Here is a 25,301-nt window from a genome sequence, read left to right as displayed (position 1 = left end):
TTTTCCCATAACTGTTTCATGTGCCAGTTGGTTATTCGCAATAATTGTGGCCTGGCTCTTTAAAGCAGTCTGCAGCGCTTCTCGTTCTTCCTTCGCCTCTTTCAACTGCTCCTCCCAGACCAACTGGAGATGCCTCTGTCCTTCTGCCAATTGGGCTATCATATCGGTGAGGGATGCTTTGTCTTCCATTACGGTCCCTTGTCCGTTAGGGACTTCTTAAGAAAAATCCCACTTCTGACACCACTGTGACAGGGGATACCGTAATGACGACTCGCAGCCAGCGGTTTACTTTGAAAGTTGTCTTTATTAATTGGTACTAATAATGCATAGTTTATGGTTTTGTTTGTTTCTTTGTTCTGCCTTCTGGGTTCACAGAGTGTTCATCTTCTTGTGCTTCTTTCTTCCAGATGGGGTCTCAGGAGGCGCATGTGGAAAAGAAGCAGATAAAGGCAACGATGAGTGGTCTGGTAAGTTTCTTTTTGTTTTTCCCTAAACTGTTTTCTCGGTTTTCTTTTGTTGTCTACTGCTATTTTCTTCGGATTCTGCTCTCTTGTCTCTGGGTCTGTCTTTCCTCACTATCTTCTTGTCTATCTTCTATTCTTCTGAGATTGTGTCGTTTCACTCTCTCTTTCTCTTTTGTTTTTTTCTCTGAGGTTTCCCTCTTTTCTAAGTACTGTTATTGCAGGATGCGTAAAACAAAATAAACAAGGCTGTTAGAATTTTCCTCTCAGTTATCCTTAAAAAAATAATAATAATAAAAAAAAAAATTAAAAAAAAAGCAACGAAACTAAGAACTAAAGCTTGGACACTCTTTTGTCTTTTCCCTTTTCTTTTTTGTTCGTTTTGTCAGAATAACATTCTGTCATGCTGCTTCTGTAACTAATCAAATCTCTTTTCCTATTGAAATAATAAGGAAGAAAAAAATAACAAAAACAAAACAACAAACAAAATCCCAATATCACGAGTTTGTTAGCGTACAGTATGTAATCGGCCTGCTCCCCTCCCTCCTTCCGCTCGTACTGCAGGAATAAATAAGACCCTTGTCTTCGTACCTGTTGAGGCCACGCTTTTCCCAGAGCGTGGACGGATCTGGGGTTTTCCTGCCTACTGACCCTCCGGGTGCTGAAGCAGAGAGAAAACGGCCGTCGTTGGGCACAGCTTGCTGGGCTCGGCGTCTGCTGGGCAGGGGTGAACTTGGACGGTTCGTCCAACCTCTCTGGGAGTTCCTCCTTGTGCCGCTCCTCCTGGGGTTGTCGCTGCCTCTGCTCCTGGTGCCTCCGCCGCTGCTGGTCCTGCCAGCGTCTCCCGAGCAGCCGCCGCGCTACTGGTGCTGCCGCTGTCTCTTGTGCTGCCGCCATCTCTCGTGCAGCTGCCGCCACCGCTACTGGTACTGCCGCTACTGGTGCTGCCACCGTCTCTCCCGGAGTCACGTCAAGGAGGGATTTAGAAACCCCCTCGTCACCCGGATGTTGTTGCGGGTTGGATCCTGACAGGAACGCATCCGGGTCGGGGAGGCCGGATGCAATGGTGCCCCTGGGGTACTGTGGGATCGACACAGTCTCGGTCGACTTATCACAGGAGGAAAAGCGCATTTGCAACTAAATAGGTTTTAGGTATAACAAACAGCACAGGAAATGAACTGTCAAAAAGATACAATACAGACAAATAAGAAATACACGTGACTCAGTCTTCAACAATTTCCTTTTCTGTGTATGCTTCGGTTCAACATACAACACCTATAAAAATACACCTTATATAGGAGTCACTGTCCCCAATGCAGCAGGGTCTGTAGAAGTTTAGGGTCAGTTGACGTCAGTTTCAACGATGGTGTTACCAACTGCACTATGACATGTTAAAATTAAATTGCATCTAAAGCACCTTCAAGCAGTGGTTAATTTGTAAAACAATGAGTACCAGGGCCCTCTTCAGAAGGACACTGCAGCTTGCACCATTCATTGCCTCAGCCAGCACTGCCAATTACAGAACAAGCAGCTACTAACCATCACACCCCTACCACTGACAATTCAGTCTATTCAAGCCCCCAAAGCTAGAAGAATGGCTTGGGTGACATGTACTAGTGATTGTTAATGTATAATAAGTGAATAAACAGCTGTTGTTGTGCTTACAACCAAATTCTGAAGACAACTCCACCACGTAACAGTCTGTCACAAGCACCGGTGCTACGAATTAAGTGCTGTGCCAAGCACCGGAAACAACTGGCTCAAATTAAGCAATGCTTTCAAGGACTGCAACAAGTGCATTAAACCATCTAATAAATAGAGTCAAGGCTGGCCTATGTGGAACAAAAAAAAAAAAAAAAGGAAAAAATATATCCTTTGGAGGTCATCTACAAACTTCACGTGTTGTGAACTTTATTGGACAATTAACTTGAATGCCTGTGACTGCTAGCTAGCATGCAAAACTGCCATTCATAGCTTAGTATCCAATGAGGTTAACCAAACGTCAAACATACAGCCTCGGAAAACACTTAAATAATGAAGGGTAGGAGAGTCTACTATTCCCTTTACAAGGCAAGTGTCCCCACTGGTGCTAAGTGAAGGATACAATCGTTAGGCAAGAAGATATAAACAACAAATCTCTGTTCACACTGAAGTCTCCAAGATCACAAAATGAGCTGCTGCACTGTAACTTAAAAATGAATTCCAGAATGACATGAATTACCTAAAATAAATATATCTCCTTACCCACTTAACAGGGAATGTAATCCCTTGTCAGCCTTAGGACCACTGTATCTCCAGGATTTGAGGTAAGGTCAACTTTAGGGCAATCAGTTCCTCTATACAACTCTATGGGGCTGAATATTCAACTTGACCCCACCCCGCCCCCAGGGTCCACTTCCAGTCATTGTGCCCTAAGGAGGTCAGCTACTGAGAAAACACTGCTCAGTGTCATACCACAGGTTCATGCAGTGTAATCTTGAAACGATTGGGTTCTTGTTTGGGTAGATTTCTGTAGAGCAGCTACTGCTGTTCATAAGAACTTCCACAACCAGTGGAGCAAGAGAAACTACTTCAGGAAGATTACTTGGAACTCTAGGACATTTCCAGAAGCAGATATGTTTCCTCTGCAATACCTTTTATCCAAATTCTGTTTAACAGGTCATGATTTAGACATACAGGGCCTCATTACAAACTTGGTGTTGCCAATTCCGTCATGTCGGATGTGGCAGACATACCGCCAACAGGCTGGTGGAGAAGATCAACAAATTAAGAACATGGCGGGTGTCTACACAGAAGACAGACAATGTACAGACAGCACTCCCACTGCGGACACACTGCCACAGACTACAGTAGCCACCTGAAGGCTCGAGGCGGCCATGTTACTGCTGGACAGATTACGAAGTTGCACACCGCCAATGTCTGCGCCGCAGTCGCACCACCACCACCTAAACACAGGCATAAACTGATATATTTAAAGGAGACACACACCTTCGGGAAGCCACCCACATCTGGAGACCAGATGGAATCAGTTCTACACCTCTTCCCTCTGCTCCTGCTCGTTTAGTGACACCAGAATCAGCGGTGGTGACACGCACGACGACACCACCCGTAAGAACACACAGCCACCTGTAACATTTCAAAATGCATAAGTATGTACGCACACAACACATACCAGTCGGAAACAGGGGGCAAGGCCAAGACATATGTAACCACACATCAACCTGTTTTTTTTTATTTTTTTTAACACACAGCCACAAATACACAAGCCCAAACACATCACACACACAACCGCCATCACACACGCAACAACACACACACACAAAACACCAAAAAAAAAAAAAAACACCTCAGGCACAACCACACACAACAACACATGACACCAACTGTTAGGCCTGGCAACGTTAGCGTGGTCTCCCCTGTCTTTTTTGCCTCTGCTGCCCATATTTTGACTGTGTGCTGGACTCTGCTTTTGTTACTCTGGGCACTTTCACACTGCTGTCTTGTCCTAAAGTGCAAGTGCTCCCTGTCTAAAATGTAGGTGTAAATGACTTTTCCATGATTGGAACATTTGATTTACCAGTAAGTCCCCAGTAAATTGCCCTAGAGGTGCAGAGAGCCTGTAAATCAAACGCTACTAGTGGCCCTTCGGCACTGGTTGTGCCACCAACATGAGTAGCCCTGTCATCATGGCTCACACCTGCCACTGCAGTGTCTGTGCGTGCAGTTTTAACCTACCAATTCAATCTGGCAAGTGTACCCACTTGTCAGGCCCAAACCTAGTCCTAGGTATCCCCATGGGCAGGGTGCAGTGTATGTCAAAGGTGGGACAACATGTTTAACATGCCCTAACAGTGAAATACAGCCAAATTTGTTTTTCACTGTTAAAAGGCCTCTCTCTCATATAGGTTACCAAAGGGGCTGCCTTTAAATACCTTTTAAGTGCAGTTTCCCTTAGGAAGCAGATGGAAATCTGGAGTTTGGCATCTCTGAGCTCACGATTTAAATATACATCTTTTGGTAAAGTTTTTTTATTTTTAATTGTCCGTTTGAAAATGCCACTTTTATAAAGGGTGCATTTTCTTGCTTTAACCATTCTGTGCCTGCTTGTGTATTCCCTATCTGGGTCAGACTGACAGTTGGGATGTTTGTGAATCCTCTCTAGGCAGTGACACGAAGGGAGCTGGGGTGTAGCCTGCATATCCTGATGGGCCATCTGGGCTAGAGTGGAGGGAGGAGTGGTCACTTACACCTGAATGGGCTGTGCCTGCCTTCACACAACGCAGTCTCCAACCCTTTGGTGTGAGCCTGGAGCCAGGCCTTGGCAAGGCAGGATCTTGTGAACAACAGAAACTTTACTTTGAGGTTTGCCTACTTCAAAGGCAGAAAGAGATCTAAGTATTGGACCCAACCCCCCAGACTTCAGATTACTTCTGGAACTAAGAGGAAACTCTGCCAAGGAGAAAAGCTGAAGAGCTGGAGGTGGTGTACTGCCCCTTTTCATTTGAGTGTGTTTTGCTGGATTGGCCTGCCTGCCTGAAAGACGACAAAGACTGGACTTTGTGGCATATTCCTGCTTGTGAAGAATCTCCAATGGCTTGGACTGAGCTTGCCTCCTGTTTTGAAGTCTCAGGACCATCAAAGACTTCCTCTGCCAGCACCTGGACTCTCCTCTGAGACTCCTGCCGTGCCAAGTGGTGTCTGTAGTGATGTATTGGTTTGTATGTAAAAGAAGAATGCTATGACATCAGGGGCAGTGGAATGTTGAGGCAGTGGAATGTTGGGGCAGGCTGTGACTGGGGATTGGAATGTTTTCATATGAAAGGTCGGAGTTGTGCCGGTTTGGGGATGGCGAGCGCATGTATCTCTGTCTGTACATTATAACTGGAAATAAACTTTTAAGGAAAGAACAAGAAGAGCCAGTGTACGTACTTCACATGGCGACGAGCAGGATCGTAAAGCAGCAAGCATTGGACTGAGAAAACTGCAATTATTGGACGGCAACGCTACAGACATCAGACTGAGGATTGGAGAGCAGCTATTTTCGGACCTGCTTTGTTAAAGGCAACTTATTTTAAGCAAGTGAGGGAAGTTTTTTTTTTTTATTATTTATTTATTTTTATTTTTCTCTTTCTCTAATACAGTTGCCGTTTGTTTACCTTGTTTGAGGCGCGTGTGTACTGCTCAAACGTTAGATTTTTCAACGCGTCGGTCCTCGCGTGCACCCCCGCGTGGTTACTGGTTGCCTGGACAACATAATGCTTAATAACAATGTCTTGTGAACGTGCTGGTTCTTGCGCTGGAAGTTACATGGGAGCAGGAACAGCACCCTTTTAATGTTAATTAGTACCAAGTACATGGTATTATTTTTACTATTCTTAACTTTTTTGGTAACTTCATTGCTGAAGTTTATCCGGCACAAAGGAAAACTAACAGAAATTATTATAACAGAGATACATGTCTTGCTGAAGAAGTAAGCTAAAGAGTTATATTTTACAGCTATAATTTTTAGTACATTATGTCTTCGAGTGGAGATTCTTCTGGTACAGGGACGTTGCTTTCTTTGCAGTGGAGAACACCGAAGGAATTTTTAGCGTCTCCTGGTGAACCAGCTGTACAATGGAAGGAGTGGAAGGAATATTTTTTGAATTACATCGCAAACTTAGAAGATTGCAATGGTTTAATCTCTGCTGAAAGAAAAAAAAGGATCTTGATGCACTGTTTAGGCCCTGAAGGTCTTCGTATTTACAATCAACTACAAAAACACGATAGAGACGATGAAGATGTGTTTCAAAGTGCTATTTTGGATTTAAATGATCATTTTTCTCCTGCTGTTTGCATTGCGGTTACTCGTGAGACTACAAGATTTCTTATATGAAGTGCAGTATGTTCCTGGGGTAAAAAATGTTACTGCTGATTTTTTAAGTAGAATGTCCTTACCTTTAAGAGAGTTGGATCAACATCCATGGAATGACTGGTGTGTAGCTGGTGTGTTTGATGAGAATACTTTAAGCTCATTGCAAAAAGAAGAATGGATCATGGAGTGTGAGAAAGACGAAGTGTTGAAAGAAGTTAAAAACAAAGTGATGTTCGGCTGGTATAATGACAAGAAAGTCAAAAGCAGTGATATGTTAAGAGCTTTTTGGGAAGTGAGAGATGAATTGAGTATTGAAGGTGATTTTGTGTGTAGAGGTGGGAAGATTATTCCCCCCCTGTGGTATTAGAAATAAACTTATCGCTATTGGACATGAAGGTCATTCAGGAATATCTCGCACCAAAAGAGGAATTAAAGTACTTTATTGGTGGCCAAAAATTGATGTAGAAATTGAGAGATATGTACGTGACTGCATGGAGTGTGAGAATAGTGACAAATCTCAAAAGACACTTAACCCGCCAATTTCTTCTTCAAGTTGTCCTAATATACCATGGGAAGAAGTTGCTTTAGACATTATGGGTCCTATTACGTGGCATGATGGGACTTCAAAGTTTATTGTGGTTTTAGTGGATTTGTTTTCAAGGTGGATTGAATTTTCTGTGTTACAAAAAATTGATACCAAGGCAGTGATTAATTTTTTGGAGGAAATATTTTTGAGGGAAGGATTTCCCAGAATTTTATTGACGGACAATGGTGTTCAATTTAAATCTGAGGAAATGAAAACTTTTGCTAAAATGACTGGTATTGAACAAAGGTTTACAGCTTTATATCATCCCAGGGGAATGCTGTAGTGGAACGTATAAATAGGATTTTCAAGGGCATCATTCAAATTGCAAAGCATGGAAACAAAAGTAATATAGATTCTGAGTTAAGGAAAATGTTATGGGCTTATAGAGTGACACCTCATGAGACAATAGGTCAAAGTCCGTTTGATATAATGCGAGGTAGAATTCCATTTTCGAAGAATAACCCTGGTTGGATGCAAAGAAGCAGACAAGTACTTTGGAGCAAGGAACATGTAAGAAAGTGCATAAAGAGTTCACAAGAAAAGAACAAGAAATATTTTAATAATAAATATGGCACTAAAGAAGCACATTTGAATGTGGGAGATTGGGTGAGAGTGAAATCCGTAAGGAAAGTGGCTAAAGGTGAGAGCAACTTTGGCGAGCCTATAAGAATTAAGAAAGTGATGAGAAATACTGTCATTTTGGATGATGGCAGTGTATGTCACGAGTCGCGTTGCTATTGCTAAGCCTTGCAAACAACAATTTGTGCAGTATGATTTGCTGGAAAGTAATAATAACAAATATTGGTGGTTGGAGTGTGATATTGATGGTAACAAAGATTCTAGAGTTATTGGGGAATTGGGAGCTAGGGGCTGTCAGGAAGGTGTCCAGACTCGTATTAATATGGGAGAATTTGAATGTAATGTGAATGAGCGTGAACAGAATAAAAATGTAGCTTGTGGTGAAGTGAAGAAAAGTTGTTTTGGCAGGGTTTTGAGAAAACCTAAGGTATTAGAAAATTTTGTGTGTGATTAAATAAAAATATATACATTTATTTATATACATATTATTATTATTTTTTTTCTTTTTTTTTGTGTTTTTTTTTTTTAAGGGAAGGGGATGTGTAGTGATCTATTGGTTTGTATGTAAAAGAAGAATGCTATGACATCAGGGGCAGTGGAATGTTGGGGCAGGCTGTGACTGGGGATTGGAATGTTTTCATATGAAAGGTCGGAGTTGTGCCGGTTTGGGGATGGCGAGCGCATGTATCTCTGTCTGTACATTATAACTGGAAATAAACTTTTAAGGAAAGAACAAGAAGAGCCAGTGTACTTACTTCAGTGTCCTATCTAGTCCCTGGGCCCTTGAAAGGTGAAGCTGGTAGAACAAGGACTAAAATCTATGCACAGGGAGCCTTGTGGGGAAACCTTTGACGCACCACTTGCGACGCGGCTGTAAAAAAATGCGTCATCTGCCTCACGGCTGAAATCGACGCACCGCGGCTGGGAAATCAATGCATCACCTGCATCGCGGCTGGAGAAATGACGCAATCACTGCTTGCAGCTGCTGAAAATGTTGCACACCCCACACAGCGTAGTTTCCAAACACTGTGCGAACAGATTTCTTATGCATCGTCGCTGGGCATCAAAATAATCATGAACCTGCGCGTATCAGAGGAGCCCTGTCTGGAAATCGACACATCGTTATCTTACAGGAGAGAAAAACAATGCTTTGCATACCCGACAAGAGATGAAACAATGCACAGCCTCACTTACGAGTAGGGAATCGACGCATCGCTGTCTTTCAATGCACGCTCCCCCATGTGGCTTTATTTTTTTGCCCAAACCAGGTACTTTGTGTAACCACATTGCCATTGCTTATATGGAGAAACACTCTTAATACTTTAAAAATTCATATCTGGACTTGTGTATGTTTGATTTTTTGTTGTTTTGGTCTTGTTTGATTTAGATAAATATTGCCTATTTTCCTAAACTGGGGTGGTGTTCATTTTGTAGTGTTTTCACTGTATTTCTGTGTGTGTTGTACAAATACTTTACACCTTTGGGATAGGCATGACTGCTTGTGCCAAGCTACCAAGAGGGTGAGCATGGGTTATCCAAATGTATATCTCCATTAGCCTGACTAGGGTGAGGGTCCCTGCTTGGACAGAGTGCAAACTGACTGCCAACCAGAGACCCCATTTCTAAGACTAACAAACTACACACCAACACCACTAACTGCATACACAGCAACCCGTAGACATGCACCCACATGACACACCACCCATTGACATATCACACAAAGAACACAATGTATCACCAATAGGGAACTCACACACATACATGAACACACAAAGCAGACTATAAAACACCCCACTATCACACACCACAGCATCTCTGGCATGACTCCTACCACACAGACACACACATTATCCAGGCACACAATAACACACAACCGTGCAATAAAAGGCATGGCAAAACAACTACCACATTTTACCATCACAACAACATTCCCCAGCACATATATGGACATAACACCACGCGCACACCCATTACCAGGAAAAACCATGCACCTCACACAAACATGTAACGTCAAACCAAAACATGTAGGCCAAATACCACACAAAGAAAGACAGATATAAATTTGTCAGACTGGAACACATAGCCTGACATTTAGGGGACCAAGGCTGACAGGGGCAAAGGAAGAGCGGGCTGAAGCGGAGGAGACACCCAACCTCCCTGGGCAAGTCTGCCAGGCATTGGACTGTAGCCAGCGGTGGAGTGAGGACACCACCACATGTACACAACAGTGGGACTGGAGGTTTCCATCTGAAGGCATTCCAAAAGTGTCCCACTGCAGATGACAACTCCACACTTAGAGAGTGCCTGGCTGATGTGGAAGTGCATAGTGCAAGCTTTGAGTGCAATGTTATCCTCCAGGCATCACAATGTTGCATGCCACACAGATATGTCAGCGTGGCACAAATTGGAGTTGTGCAATGCAAGTCACACGGGTTGAAATATATGGCACTTATGAAACAACTGTCTACATCCTGTGTGATACAAATTCAAGTAGGCAGCTATGTAAGGCCACATGATACTGACATTCACGTGATTTGGGAACATCCCTCGGTCATTGAACTAGTGCAGTGGCATGGAGGACGCCTGCCTGTGCGGCAGTCAAAGGGAAACAACTGTGAGCCATATGATGGTATGGACGCAACTATACTTGAACGGGGCGTGCAACTTCTCTGTAGTGAACTAAGCATACTATATGAAGGGAGTCACAGTCCCTTTGACCACAGCTGCTACCAGGTGACCTTGAATGGCAGCGAAATGCGCTTCAATAGTGTGAGTTGTTGAGTGATGTTGGCTTGAATAGTCGCCAAAGGCTCCCAGATGTCCACCTGTTGGCGGAATGTCCAAATAGCTCCCACACAGCAGACTACAATTGCTGATGATTGGCCTCAAAATTTTATTACAAATGTGCACTTTCAAAAGTGAAATAGACTCAAGACCCAACTGTTGCTAAAATATGTGGCCTGTGAGCAAAGCGCCTATGCCTCTGAGGTCAGCAGGCAAATTCATGTCCCTTTTAAGTGCAAACCGTTATGCACAACTCCCTGATTCCAGTGTGGAAATATTTAAATCACACAGTGCTACTTGGATAATGCATTTACGTGAGGTCTTTGGAGCCAGTTTCATACACGACTACACCTCAGTACCTGGCCTAACATCGAGAGCCATAGACACCATTTTCCAAACTCCGACTAGGGATACCACATCACCTTTTATTGTGTGGCTGGGATACAGCTCTGGAAAGCGAGCATGGCGCAATGGCTGCAACTACAAGACAAGCAGGACAGATAGTACTTCCACCAGTACAATTCTGTAGGCAAAGGATGATGCTGTACTTCGGAGCACAACAGCTGGAAGACCTGCATTGCAACTGGTCACTGAAATTTAAAACGGTACTGGAATGTGTCCAGCCAGTTTTCATCTGCAAGTGGTGTCAGATGGAGTGTGCTCTCAAGCTGTGTCTCACCACGTGACATATGCTTACACAGGACGCTGACCTCTTACTGTTTTCGGTGAGAGCCCATTTGCAATCATGATTGAGGAGGGTGCCTCTGGAACGTGAAGCGGAGTATGAGCTGCCATACATTGATCCGCCAGCCATTGGACACTTCACGAACTGCTGGAACCTCAGCTGGAGCACATGTGGCGGAACAGGAGTGCCTCCTGGAGATCCTTGGAGACAATTTGGTAACATTACCAGCATCAGACGTTAGATAGGTGTTGGTGTCCAATGTGCCTGGTAATATGGGCGATTTTACAAATGACACTGACTTTTAAGCCAAGTAGTACCTTGGATGATTGTGCGTGATGGACCACACCCTCCCCCAAGTTCGCCAAACAAACCCATATGTAGTTTGGACTTGTGAATATTGGCGTTCAGTCAACTTATGGCTCAGGTTCATTGATGTGTTTTGTAAAATAAATATATGTAGTGATATTTTCAGCCTCTGTCATACTTTGTAACTGTGAGATATGTAGGACTGTGAGACACGGATGAGTCGTGAGACACAAAACACCACCTAAGCACACAACGCACAACTGTGATCACACCATACCAAAGACATCAGAACTACAGGCCACCAACATACACAATCCCTTCCTGCAACACTCATGAAACCACCATAGTATGATGTAACTGCACACACCCTCAAACGGTCGACCCTATCCAAACATTCCATGTCAGGCAGGAACAACTCCCTACTATGGAAATAAAAGGATTACAGTGATAGCTGTCTCTAACACGCAACATGTTGGATGTGTGTCATCAGAATGTATGAAATGTCTACCACATCCAACCCATTGCCTGTCTGTTTTGACTGTCCTACATGCATGTAGTGCACAAATGTGTGTCCCATACTTGGGTACTGACTGCCTAATGACCACCACAGGTAAGAGCTTCAATGGGGTGGACAGGCACTAGATGATCAAGGGGGTGGTGCACTTGTGTGGGAGGGGGGGTCCGTGGTATAGAGCCTTGGAGGAGGCAATCAATTCTCAGCCTTGGTGTGGGTTGAAGACACATGGGAGGGGTGGGATACTATGCGGGGGAGAGATATGGGTACTTGTAGGGGGGGGCAGGTGCAGTTTGGGAGAGTGGGGTTATCTCAGGGTGGGAGTGGATTAAGGAATCAGTATGTAGCAGAATACAACATTCTCTGTATCACTCTTTCCACACAGTTACGGTGCAACGAGGAGGGTAAGACAGCCACTGATTTACCGACCACTAGTTGACCTGGAGACAATGGAAGAACGGCACTGTATCCAGACTACTCGCCTGACTCGTCGTACAATCAAGGATCTCTGCCAACAGTTGGATCCGGATTTGTTGCCTGGTAATGGAAATCGCTACCTCATACCTCCCATTGTGCAAGTGCTGTCAGTACTACATATCCTGGCTACTGGCTCCTTTCAGAACACAGTAGCTCTAGCTGCAGGGATGTCTCAGCCCATGTTTAGTCTGGTTTTGAAGGCTGTACTGTGTGCATTGTTAAAACACCTAGACGGCAATATCAGGTTTCCACTTCGAGCAGACTTGGCCTATGTGAAGGCCGAATTCTATGCTATGGGACACATCCCACATGTGATAGGAGCCATAGATGGCACCCATGTAGCTTTGATTCTCCCAAGGACCAATGAACAGGTCTTTCGGAACAGGAAAAACTACCACTCAATCAATTTTCAGGTGGTGTGTCTGGCAGACTAATATATCTCAAAAGTAACAGCCAAATTTCTGGGGCCTATCCATGATTCATTCGTCATGCAGAACAGCCATGTGCCACAGTTGATGACCCGACTCTACACAGAGAGGATCTGGCTGCTTGGTAAGTAACATTAGTGATGTGTGTAATCATTGTCAGGCTGCTACCATGGCTATGTAGTCGGACCCAACTACATCTTTGTGTTGCACATCTATTTTGCTCACAACTGACTCTGGCTATCCAAACTGTACTTGGCTGTTGACACCAGAGAGGAATCCAACCACGCCTGGGGAAGTCTGCTACAATGAGGCCCACCGGAGTACAAGGCATGTGATTGAGAGGACTTTTGGTCTACTGAAGGCAAGATTTAGATCTACAGATTTGTCAGGTGGGACACTCATATGCCCCCAACAAGGTCCACAACCTTGCCTTGAGACATCAGATACCATTGATACAAGATGAGGGAGAAGCAGCAGGCTATGTAGCTGCAATTGCTGATATGGCTAGTGATGAGGAATCAGAGGGAGGAGGTAACACTAGAGCAGATCTCATCATACAATACTTTAACTGACTACTGGGCATGTGAAGGACTACCATAGTTATGCTCACTGTTTTGGCTAAGTGTTGTTAAATAAAACACACAAGTATTGTGTACACATTTCTCTACCATGACTGAGCAGCAAAAGGAGTGAACATGCATGATGAAGGACACATACACAGGACAGTGCAGTTTATTGTGCACGTGTATGATAGACAAAGAGGAATAAAACAAAAGTAATAGTTGCAGCAATGGTGGATGAAATCTTCCACGTAGCAGCTACACCAGTTGGTTACATAAGTCCAGTTCATTTTTAGTATAGGTAAATTCAGTCAACAGGGCGTTTCTGTGGCACACAAGGAGAACAAATCAGGGAAAGGATCACTTCCTGGCAGTCGATTTGGTCTTGACATCATCTGCAGGAGGATGTCTGTATGGATGACCACATTTACGGAGAGGTTCCTCAACTATAGAGGCAGGGGTGTCTGAGGCTTGATCTTCCCCGGATAGGGCCACCATCCCACTAGCAACCACAGATCTAGAAGGGGCAGATGGGAGGGTGCTAGTGGAAGGGGATAGCATCTGGTCACAGAACCTACCTAGGGTGTCATTCATGGCCGTCATCACCCCTGCTATGGAAGTCATGGTGACATTATGTTGTTGTAGGTGCCGCATGACTTCCTGGTGGATGTCCCTCTGCAGCTTGATGAGATCCCCCAACATTGTGATCACCTGGCCTATCATGCCTTGAGAATTCTCATAGGTTCCCAAGACCCGGGAGATGGTGGGTTGGTCATGGTGGGCTGGCTGGCCGCTGTCCTTAGTTAGGCCCTCCTCTGGCCCACAGCTTCCCACCCAGACACCCCACTCCGTGTCTGTGCCCCTGGCACTGTGTGCCCACTCCCAGTGGGTGGCAGCTCCTCAATTGTCTGAAGTGGTGAGGTGCGACTCCCATCGCTGCACTGTGGGACACACAACTGATTGAGATTTAATCGGGACACGGTTAGTGGACAGATGGCTGATTGAGATGTTGACGCCACTGGGCTGGGAGGTGCAGACGTGGGCAGGGTGAGGCTGAAGGTGGTGGACTGACAAGACGCCCCAGATGGGCCAGGTTTGCCATCCATGTCCAGACATCCAATGGTGTTATCCTCACTAGGGCCTTCATCCAGAGGGGAAGACTAATTGTCTGGTGTCCCGTCAATGTTGGCTAGGGCAAGGTCACCTATGGAGGGAGTGAGACACAGAGATTATTTTTTGATTTGTGTACATATGGAGTGTAGGGAGATGCAGACAGTGGCGTACCAATGATTCACAGCAATGACACTAACAGCTGCTTCACACCATACCTATGTTGCACACACTACCCTATGACTTGTACTCTATGCCGCATGTGAAGGGTTCTACAACTCGTTTAATGGTGACAGTACAGCTGATGGCAATAGTGGCCGTCTAATTAAAGACATGGCTCTTCACCTCTTACCTAGTGCACTGTCTGTCAAGTTGGATGGCACGATTTGCAACAGAGCGATAGAAGATGTCATCCTCATCGTCACACAGTAAGTGATTTTGATATGGACTTTGGCCTCTCTCTGCCTGTTCCACATGTGTATCAATTCAGCAAACTGACTTACCAATCCTTGGGTTACAATTTGTGACAAGGACTCCTTGCACTGTTGCCATGTAACCGGGGCCCTCTGCTATTGCTGTGTTATGCTTGGAATGGTTGTGAGAGTGGGCGTTTACATTGCTGTCATTGCCATTGCCTGTTCCACACACGTAACCAATAGATAATTTTCACACTGTGTTAGTTATTCATGCCTGACAAGTGAGAATTTGTGCTATTTCTATTTTTCCTGTGAGGTGGACTGTTGCATTCTGCAGGTTGTAGTGATGTGATTGGGCAGTGGGACAGGTGCCATTCCCAAGCCCAATAGAGCGCGATGAGTGCAGTGGAGTGGTGAAATGCACAAGTTGGTTATTTGGTGATTGGGAGGGGTGTGTGGTGGGTGAAGGGTTAACTGGGGTGGGTTTGGGTGGTGTGGGAGCATACAGGACAAGACAATATAGCAACATGCATGTTGTGGGTACTTACCATACTTCACTCCCCCAGGTATTCCTGCCAGGCCCTCAGGACACTGAATGTTCAAGACCTTCTCCTCCCAAGCTGTGCAAGTAGGGGGGGGGGGGGGGAGGAAGTGGGGGGTCAACTGCCAGTCTTCTGGACTGCCAGCTGGTCCCTGGTGGCAATGGAACGGACCTTCCCCCTGAGGTTGTTCCACTTCTTCCGGATGTCCTCCCTGGTGCGTGGGTAACTGCCAACAGAACTCACCCTGTCATATATTTTTTGTCACAACTCCATCTTCCAGGCTATCGAAGTCTGCTGGACCTGTGCTCCAAACAGGTGCTCCACCCGTACGATTTAATCCACCATGACCCTTTACTCCTTGTCAGTGAAGCGGGGGTGTTTTTGACGTGACATGATGGTGTAGCTGGTGTGGGGGGAGTGTTGTGGGTGTAAGGGTGCAGTGCTGGGTTTGTGGTGGGGTGGGGTGTAGGTGCTGGAATGTGCATAGGTTGCGGAAGACGGAGGGTTGTGTGTGCAGGTGGTGTGTTATGTGTGGGTTGTGCAGTTGAGGAGTGTGTGAGAAGAGTGTGAATAGCAATATGTACAATTGATGGTTGTTGTTGGGGTGCTCGCTGTAGTCGTGCTGCATTTGGTTAGCAAGGGATTGTGGGTCGTCTGGGGGGTGTTTTACAGTAGAGTGAGTAGGTGTGTGGATGTGTCAGGTGCAAGCTGTTCAAACTCTCCAATGCAGTATGCTGTTCTGAGTGAAGTGAGTGTCAACCACAGCCAAACTCACCACCAATGATTTTCCACCATGAAAGAACCGCTGTTATGATTTGTGGATCGTAATCTGGTGGGACGATTTGTCAGGCTGGCGGTGCTGATGTTGGGACTGCCTCTTTTTAGTCGTCCATTGTTGTGTCGGTTTGGGGAAAAAAAACGGCCATTTTATGACAATGTGCACTGTGTAGTTCGTAATATGGCGGACGTATTTCCATCATCTTGACGGAAAGTTGACAGGAGCCGTTGCGGCGGTCTTCCATTTATCCCGTCAAGTTTGTAATGACCCCCTTCGTCAGGAAACTATGAGAATCAATTTAATCAGCTGTGTTTCAAGGCTACACCATACCAGCAGGGATGAACTGCTGACTCCATGGAGATGCTTTTCATTGTCTGTTCCCTTAACTGATCCGACTGAGATGACAGACTTGCAGCTGTAACTGTAATACATTTATCCAGCGCAACATGCAGTGTGCTCTGGTACCAGAACTACATCTCTCTAGATTGCTAAGTTGGGAGGTGCGAATACTTAAGTGAAGTATCATGCTACCATTGAGGCTAGAGTGTTTTGCAGAAAGGAGAGACCCTGTTTCTGGTAAAGCCCAGTAGAGTCCAGATAAAAGGGAGTCTTACAAAGGTTGAAACAACCCCATGAGGAGCAGCAATTAGAGCATCATTGATTATCACCTCCCACCTCAGATGCAGAAAATGCAGCAACTGAATCAGAGACAGTGCCCTAATCAACCAGTTACCTAGCGAGCAGTACCTGTAGTTCATGGCATCACCACTAGCAATTCTTGGACCAAAATACAACAACCCAAGTTTTCTTCACAGTAAAACGGCTGAGGTGCAGACACTGGACTGAAAATGTATAGTTTGGTACGAATACACAATAAATACACTTAAAATAATAACATACAAGGCAAGCTAGTCTGTTTCTCGGATCATGCTAATGGGTCGCCCTTCTGAAAAAGTTAAATTACAAAAACATGTATCAGGTGTAATTTTGTCATCCTTTAAAAACTTAATTGGAGTGCCTAGCCTTTAAAAGTAAATGCGGCTCCAATATCGATCATTCACACCTCAGCGTTATGGACCAACCTGACAAGACAATGATGGTCAGTCACCTATAAAAAGTTACATTCCAAATACTTTACATATTTTGAACTGTAGAGTGAAGAGTATCCCACTATGCGGAATGCAAAATAATACGTTCTCTTTCATGTCAACTGATTGTTCTGGTCTTCTGAATTAAAGGTTTGTGATGTGCAGGCGGCTATGTACTATTTTGTTTTTTTTTTGTAATTGCTTTCAGTGCTCCGAGGTTGATCCATTAAATCATTTGCTAAAATGCTTTCAATGTACCGTTGTGAAATCTATGAAACAGATACAAACATTAGGATCGCCCAGAAAAGACAATAGCTGCTTGAATATGGTTTGTTTTTTCTTTGCCTTAAATTCAGCAGTCACACTTGAGCATCTCCAGATTTAAAGACCCGCTTTACTGATTTGAACGGTTTGCAGAAAAATGTTACTGTATAGGTTCATCCTTAACTAGCCCCCGGGTCTGTGAATTTTCAATGGTTGGGCATAGTCACTCAGTGAAACTAAAGGTCACATGGCAAAGCAAGTTTCGGGACAGCCCCATTTCATTCGAATGTTGTTGCTGGTAAGGCCTGTTTAAGAGTTAGACAACTCAAAAACGTTTGGCTAAAAGGTTCCAACAAAGCTACCTCTTCTTAACACCCCTCAGGTAGGTTCGCACCAGTGGCCAACTGTTCTGCTTTCCTGCTCTTATCTCATAATCGAGCTTACAGAACCGCTCTGGAATGCACTTCTGAGTTTAAAGAAGACATTTATTGTTATTATTTATTCACCACGAGGCTCTTGAGAGACGAAATTAGTAGATTGGAAGCACACGTTCAAAAGTAGTTGCAGCAATGAAAGCAAAATATATCAAAGTACTTCTCAGTTGCAATGTACACAGCAAATACATGTGATTATATTATAGCATAACTTCAAAGCAAAGCATAAAAGTCCAAATTCAACACCGTAGGGCAAGGCTGACAAAGTAGGGCCTATAGCCTATATTCAGCTTCATCTTTCTGGGGCTTCAAGTTGATGACTCCATTCAACTGCAAGAAAGAGATTTTCTACACAAACGGGAGACAGGCAACTGACGTCTCCGTTCCTGTCTGAAGTCAAGCAGATTCAATCTAACTCCTGCTGTAGTCCAGAGTCATCCTTAAAAGCAAACTCAGCCTGAGAACCGAAGAAACTTGGAGAGTGGCCAATTCTCCCGAGCTCACTCGTTCTCAGACTGGATTGCGAGGTAAACACAAAATCTACGTGCTCTTATCAGCTAAGGTCTGGTGTGAAAAACACTGCTTGGTCTACCATGTGGAAAAAAACAGCTTGGAAAAACACAGCTCATCTGCAATGTCTCAACTACAATGTCTAACCCCACGTTAAAGCCAATAGGCAGCTAACCTTAATACCAAATGTAATGTCTAATCCCATGTCAAAGCCAATAGGCAGCTAAACTGAACAAAACATATAATGTGCTACTGGTGATCATTGAGCAACTAATATGCGCAGTGGTGAAACACAAAGTCATTAGTCAAACACAATTAATAGCATCACACCAACACAGCACAAATTGTTTAATAAACTTTGAGACGATTTACCACTCGAAATGTTTTTTTTTTGCAAAACATACACCCTTTAGTGTTCATGGCTGCTGTGTCCCCGGCCCATGCTTGATTAGCTAGTCCTCACACGTCTGGGCCTTGTAGAATTATTTAAACCTGCATAACATCAGGGGCTACAAGTCCCAAAATTCTAAGGAGAAAATCGAGACTTGACAAACTAGCTAAACAAAGCCCTAGGAAATTTGACAGCTATATGTGCTCTCTGCGGGAAAAATATGCGGCAAACGGAGCTAGATTTTTTGCATTATGGGACGTGCAGTTTTACTGACTCCTGTCTGAGCATCCTGAACTTTGGCCTTTCAACAGATATGGGTATTTCCATAGGCCTAGGGCTTCTTCAAGTAGCAACAAGTGCTTTACCTGCTCAGAAATCAGATTAGCAACATAATACAATATTTGCATAGAGCAAAATACCTACCAAGCAAGATACTCTACTGAACCACACCTATTCTAGAGAGACTAGTGTTGCAAGTAAAAAGGCTGACCACACTGTCACTATTTGGAATTCAAGTGTTCTATAAGACACATAAATCCGTGGGTAAAAACCTACTCCATCCCGCTTCTCAGAACCAACTGTTAACAAGCATTTCCAATGCAATAGGTCTCGCATTTTGGTTGAGATAGTGCTAATGGCATTGTAAATTAATAACTGGACTTTTCTTGCCACATAAATTGGTCAACCCTGCCTAATAATTTCATCTTTTCCTGCCATATAATTCCAGTGGCCATGCATATAACTAAAGCGCTTCCATTTATCTTCTTCCGCTGACTGCAGCAAAAAATGAAAATGTTGCCATTTAGCATCTTAATTCGAATCTACCATGTTAATTCCAATTGAATACCACTTTCACCACACCACCATCAGAGTTACTGCCTGGCTAACACAATTGTCCCCAAAAAAGAGATAAGGCAGCCACAGAGGAGAAATAAATTATAAGGGTCCCCAAACATATCAAGAGTGTTCTAACAGTCATAGTGTAATAAGGACGTTAAGCTGGACTGAAGATTATTAAAATATACAATTATCATATAAACCTTTATCAGAAATAAACATTAGGCATTTGCTGTAATGCTGAGAACAGCCCTTAGAGGGCACCATAACAAAAATATCATTTGTAAGAAACATGGTCATGTAGCCATATTGTTAGCCCCTAGAGGGAATAGCCCCATGAATAAACAGGAAAAAGTAATGCAGTGTAACCATATACTTAGCACCTAGAGAGCATTTTTAAGGCTAGCAGGCCTACTACAATATTACTACAAATAAGGCCTTTAAAGCAAAACTTCTCCCAGCTGTAAAGCAAAACGTTGTAGCTGTGAGAAGACTTAAAAGACACTAAAGGAGTAATTATTTTGGGGTCCCCACTAACCTGGTGTGGGGACCCAGAGATGATGTAGACAGAAAGGAATTCCACATCCCTGAAAACGCTCTATCACCTGACGTCCGAGACATTTTGTTAGGGGTAAAGGGCAACACAGTTTCATGTTTATTTTGTCCTTGGAACAAGTACACCCAAACCCCTGCAGCACAAACACTTTCGCTGCCAGTTTACAGAGAAGGGAACTGTCTGCAGTTGAGGTAATATGTGTGTTCATAAGTGAACAATATTCGAACTTGTATTTATGGTTCATTAATGAAAAGCCTTCATTATTAGGGTGATCGCTGAAAATAAACGTTTTACGGTCACAATGCACTACTGACAGTGGTCCAGGAAAAAAAACAAACAAAAAAAAAAATGTACACGTTTGAAAGGTTTAACAATATGAGGCTAAGTAAAATGCTCCCAGAACGCTCTCTGATTAGATGCAAATGTTTGCAGAAGCTTGTATGCGACAGCGATGATTCCTTGCTTTCAAAATAAAAATGTTCAGAAAAAAACATTTTGCTGCTATGAAATTTTAGGTGCTATTTCTTTGAAGCGTCATTTAGTAAAATGTGTTGATGCATGCTAATATTTCCCAAAAATATTCCTAATGGAAAATCATTCTAACCACTTTCAGCAATAGTATTGGAAACATGAAAATAAACAAGCATTGGCAAAGCCAATCGATCCAACATTTTTTGTGAGTCTTTTGTGTTCATGAGTGTGTCTTGTTTAGACATGGTTTTTGTAATACTTTATTGTTGTGTGAGCTGCTAAGCCCTCACCATTGTAAAAAAACACTGGTAAAAAGAAAAAATCGTTTTTGGTCTCAAAAAGCACACATTGATGCCAGAGGCGTAACAAACGTCCCACAGCCCCACTTCAGGGGGCCCCCCTCAGCACAGCACCTGCCCTGGGTGAGTCTGGAGGGGAGGGCTTTCATGTTCTTTGCCGGGGGAGGGCACTCCAGTTTTGCTCCGCCACTGATTGCCACAGTAGTTCCTGGCACTGAACAAAACTTCTTTGTGTGCCAATATGCTTCTCGTGGAAGAGCAGAATGCGATTACTCACAGTAAAGTTAACCGATAGAGAGAGAAATAGAAGGTAAAAAAAAAAATGTCTTTGTTAACACCAAACCTAATTAGGGACCCAAGTCACAAAAGTTCACCAATAGTATATGTCTTTGAATTAGTGGCTTTCATGAACTCACAAGAATTTACAGAAGTAGACCAGGAAATGGTGCTCCTAAAAAATATCTGTGAACTGTATTTTAGCACGAGCAAATATGCATGTGTAGATTTGCTCATCTAAAATCTATTGAGCGTTTACTAATTCACTTTCCGTCCAACAACTTTTTTCCCAATCCTGGAAGAAACTTCTACTTCTGCCATTGCCAGGAGTATATTTCCAACCTTTCTCATTATGGGAAAAGATTGGAGAAGAGCTGGTGAAAATCATTAAAACATGCAATTTAGTAGGTTTTCAGACTCAAAGGTATTCCAGCCCTGGAATTATTGCGTACTGTTTCCTCCAGCCACAGTATGCAGATCTGCAGAAAAGTTTCAAAATAAGGACATTGCTTTAGAAGGGATAGAAGCTGCAAGTATTCAAGCCCTACTAGAGTTGTAGCCCTGGCACGATCAGAAAGGCTATTATCAGAGCTCTTACATAATGAGATTGCTGCCATAATTTGTTGTCACACTACATGGCACCAAAGAGACAACTAGATAGCTTTTACAGGACAAGTACATTTAAGAAGCAACCTGTACCATGGACAAGTAGATATTTTATTACATTCCACACCCCTGGTTTTGAAGGTGGTCTCACTGTCCTAGGACAACTACAGGCTGAGTTACAAGCGAAACATGTTTTCTAAACGTAATGACCTGCAAAGCATTATAGGGTGAGTTTTCGTGCTGTGAATATTATAGTATGTTGACTGCAATGCTCAGAACAGCCCCTGAGGACATCACAATAAAAATAGCATTTGCAAGAAACATGGTCATGTAACCATACAGCCAACCCTACGAGAGTATAAACATATGAAAAAAGAATGAGAGAAAGTAGTGCAGTATAACCATATATTTATCCCCCAGAGGGCATAGTGCATTACAGATTTCTAAGGCTAGCAGGACTATTGTAATGATATCACAAACAAGGCCCATAAAACATAACTTCTCTCAGCTGTAAACAAAAGCTCCAGCCGTCAAAAAGCCTAAAAAATAATGAACTGTGGTAGGGGCTATTATTTATGGAGTCCCCACTAACAATAGTGGTGTGACGCAGAGATGATGTAGAAAGAAAGGGTACATTGTGGTCAATGTTTTGAAGGTGGTCCCATTGTCCTAGGACAATCACAGGCTGAGTTATGAGCAAAAATGTTTTGTATACGTGATGCCCTGCAAAGCATTATGGGACACTTAGATGCCACAAATACTTTAATATGTTGATATGACTGTAACTCTTAGAACAGCCCCTAGAGGACCTCCAAAGTGAAAATAGCATTTGTAAGAAATATGGTCATGTAACTATATAGTTAGCCCCTAAAAGGCAAAACAATGGAAAAGGAAAATGGCAATAAATAATGCAGTGTAACCATATATTTAGCTAATAGAGAGCATAGTGCATTACATATATTCAGGAGTAGCTGGCATATGACAATGATAGCACAAACAAGGCCCTTAAAACACAAGCAACTCTTAGCTGCAAAACAAAAGTTCTAGCCATGAGAGAGCTTAAAAAGACAGTGACTTGTGGGAGAGGATACTATTCTGGGGTGCCTCCAACCTAGTGTGGGAACCCAGAGATAACCTAGAAGGAAGGAACGTGTCATGCTTACCAGTTTGGTGGTGGTCCCATTGTCATAGGACCTTCACAGGCTAAGTTATGGGCAGAAATGTTTTGAAAAACGAATTCCCCACAAAGCATTATGGGGCGGGTTTCCTAAGTGCAGTGAATATTGTAATATTGTGCTGGGAGAGCCTCTTTGAGGATTTCTGTTTTTTTCTGTGTTCAATGCTCCAGTTTGTATATTTTTCAACTACTAAACTTGTTAAGTGATACTCATGTAAAGTGCTCCTCAGATCTAGGTTGCGCTAAATGAAAGTTCACGTAGACATGTAAAGTGCTCCTCCAATCGAGTTTGTGCTATATGAACCTTTTTATTTTAAATGTATTAAATAAATGAAAAAAAATTCCCTCCAACTTGCAGCCTTTGTGCGCAAACACCACAAAGAAACATCGGCATGCCCAAAACAAGGAAGAGGAAGAAACAACAAACGGCCATGCAGCACGAAGGGGTGAGGCAAAAGAAAATAGTAGTGGCTGATTGTGCAATAATCCATGTAACAGGGTCAAGTCTCCAAGGCAGTAACAAAGCAGCCTCGTGCAGGAAAAACGTAAAGCATTTACCTACGAAATCAAGAGAATTTTGAAAGGCAGACCAAGGAATGAATGAAGGTGATGGGCATGCTGCAAGCCCACAGATGTAAATTACAACATGTAGAGAGACAACCCTTGTGTGCTGCCTAGGCTCGACCTAATAAAGGACTATGGGGCCAGATGTAGCAAGCCGTTTGCATGTCGCAAACTGCGAAAATCGCAGTTTGCGCCATGCAAACGGCCGAACGCGATGCACATTCACAAATAGGAAGGGGTGTTCCCTTCATATTTGCGACTCGCATCACAATTCAGAATCGCTTTGTGACCGCGAATGCAGTGTCACACTGGTGGTAACTCATTCGCAAGAGGGAAGGGGTCCCTCTGGGACCCCTTCCCCTTTGTGAATGTCGACAAAAATATTTTTTTCAGAGCAGGCAGTGGTGCTATGGACCTATGGACCACTGCCTACTTGCTATTTTTTTCATTTTGCAACTCGTTTTCCTTTAAGGAAAACGGGCTGCAAAATGAAAAAAAAAAAACTGCTTTATTTAAAAAGCAGTCACAGACATAGAGGTTTGCTGACTTCAGCAGGCCACCATCCTTGTGAGTGCAGGGACTCGCTATGAGGTCGCAAAATGCGACCCACCTCATGAATATTGATGAGGTGGGTCTTTGCGACCCCATAGCGAGTCGCAGACAGTCTCTGAGACACCGTTCTGCATCCGAGATTGCGACTCGTAAATTGCAATCTCGGACTTTGCTACACGTGGCCCTATGACACATCGAGCACAAACACACTGTTACAAATATCACAGTATCTCTGGCTGCATTATAGTGCTTTTTAAAATTAGTTTTAGCCACACTACAAAGCATCCATACTGCCATACAGCATGGCTCCCAAACAGTGCCAAAGCCAATAGCTCTCACAGACGAGATCTACTGGCTTTGCCAATGATTGTTTTCCTCTAGACTTTTTCACTCTTTTTCTTCTCCCTATAAACGTCACAGATTTGGATTAATTTTTGATTGCTTTGTGAAAAACTTTACTGTCTGCTGTGGCACACAGTCTTACCATTTGACAGACTGTTGGGAAGTCAGATTTGGCTTTGCTCCCAAGAACCAGGTGCAGAAAGATTTGTCAAAGAAAAAGTGGAACACCTATTCAAGTAAAACAAACTTGGGACAGGGCAGGGGGGAACTCAATGGGTGGAATGCCTGAATTAGACTTAGTCAACAGCAATTACTCAAAGGGCCAAAAGAAAAATCTTTCCATGTGGTTTGCTTGTATTCATTAACCACCAGAATAGGTAACTGAATTCCCCTTTTCCCCAGGTCCTGCTGACAGACAGCTAAGCACTAATGCAAGAGAGCTGGTTTTGAGTAAAGGGGTGAATGGACCATGACTTTGAATCAAAGGGTTTACCAGCCACCTTGGCGACTCAAGAAAAATATCCAGACCTCTCAATGACCTAGAATGAGCACAGTTCTTGGATCGATGAATATATTCACATGCCACTCAAAAAATGTGGCAGAGTGGAATTCATGAGTATCCAAAAGAATGTTGAAACTGCACTCCGAACAGACAAACTTTCTCCATGCCACTTACCATTCTGAGCACTCTGGAAGTCAGACCATTTGCCTCACACCTCAAAATAAGCATCCACTGAACCTCAGCAATTACTCTGTACATAAGAACAGGGAAATGAATAGTGTTTAATCCTTTCTCTTCCTTACATCGAAGATCATTCTTAAATTAATCTGAGGTCAGAAATCAAAAACGACAC

General features: G+C 43.6%; 1 protein-coding gene across 3 annotated transcripts in view; it reads right to left on the bottom strand.

Annotated features, from left to right (window-relative positions):
* Positions 1-25,301, bottom strand: part of GNE (glucosamine (UDP-N-acetyl)-2-epimerase/N-acetylmannosamine kinase) — a 278,480-nt gene that overhangs the window by 170,132 nt on the left and 83,047 nt on the right. Inside the window, exon 1 of one of the 3 annotated variants that reach the window (XM_069237655.1) lies at positions 25,124-25,193. The exons of the other annotated variants lie outside the window; for them this stretch is intronic. Within the exon in view, the coding sequence (XP_069093756.1) occupies positions 25,124-25,177 (54 nt within the window). The 5' untranslated portion in view covers positions 25,178-25,193. Of the gene's footprint in view, positions 1-25,123; positions 25,194-25,301 lie in introns of those variants that run through there. 3 annotated transcript variants of the gene reach the window in all.

The sequence above is a fragment of the Pleurodeles waltl genome, chromosome 1_2 (assembly GCF_031143425.1).
Source record: "Pleurodeles waltl isolate 20211129_DDA chromosome 1_2, aPleWal1.hap1.20221129, whole genome shotgun sequence".
Taxonomy (NCBI): domain Eukaryota; kingdom Metazoa; phylum Chordata; class Amphibia; order Caudata; family Salamandridae; genus Pleurodeles; species Pleurodeles waltl.
Note: the sequence above shows the minus strand (reverse complement) of the source record. Positions and strands in the feature narration are given on the sequence as shown.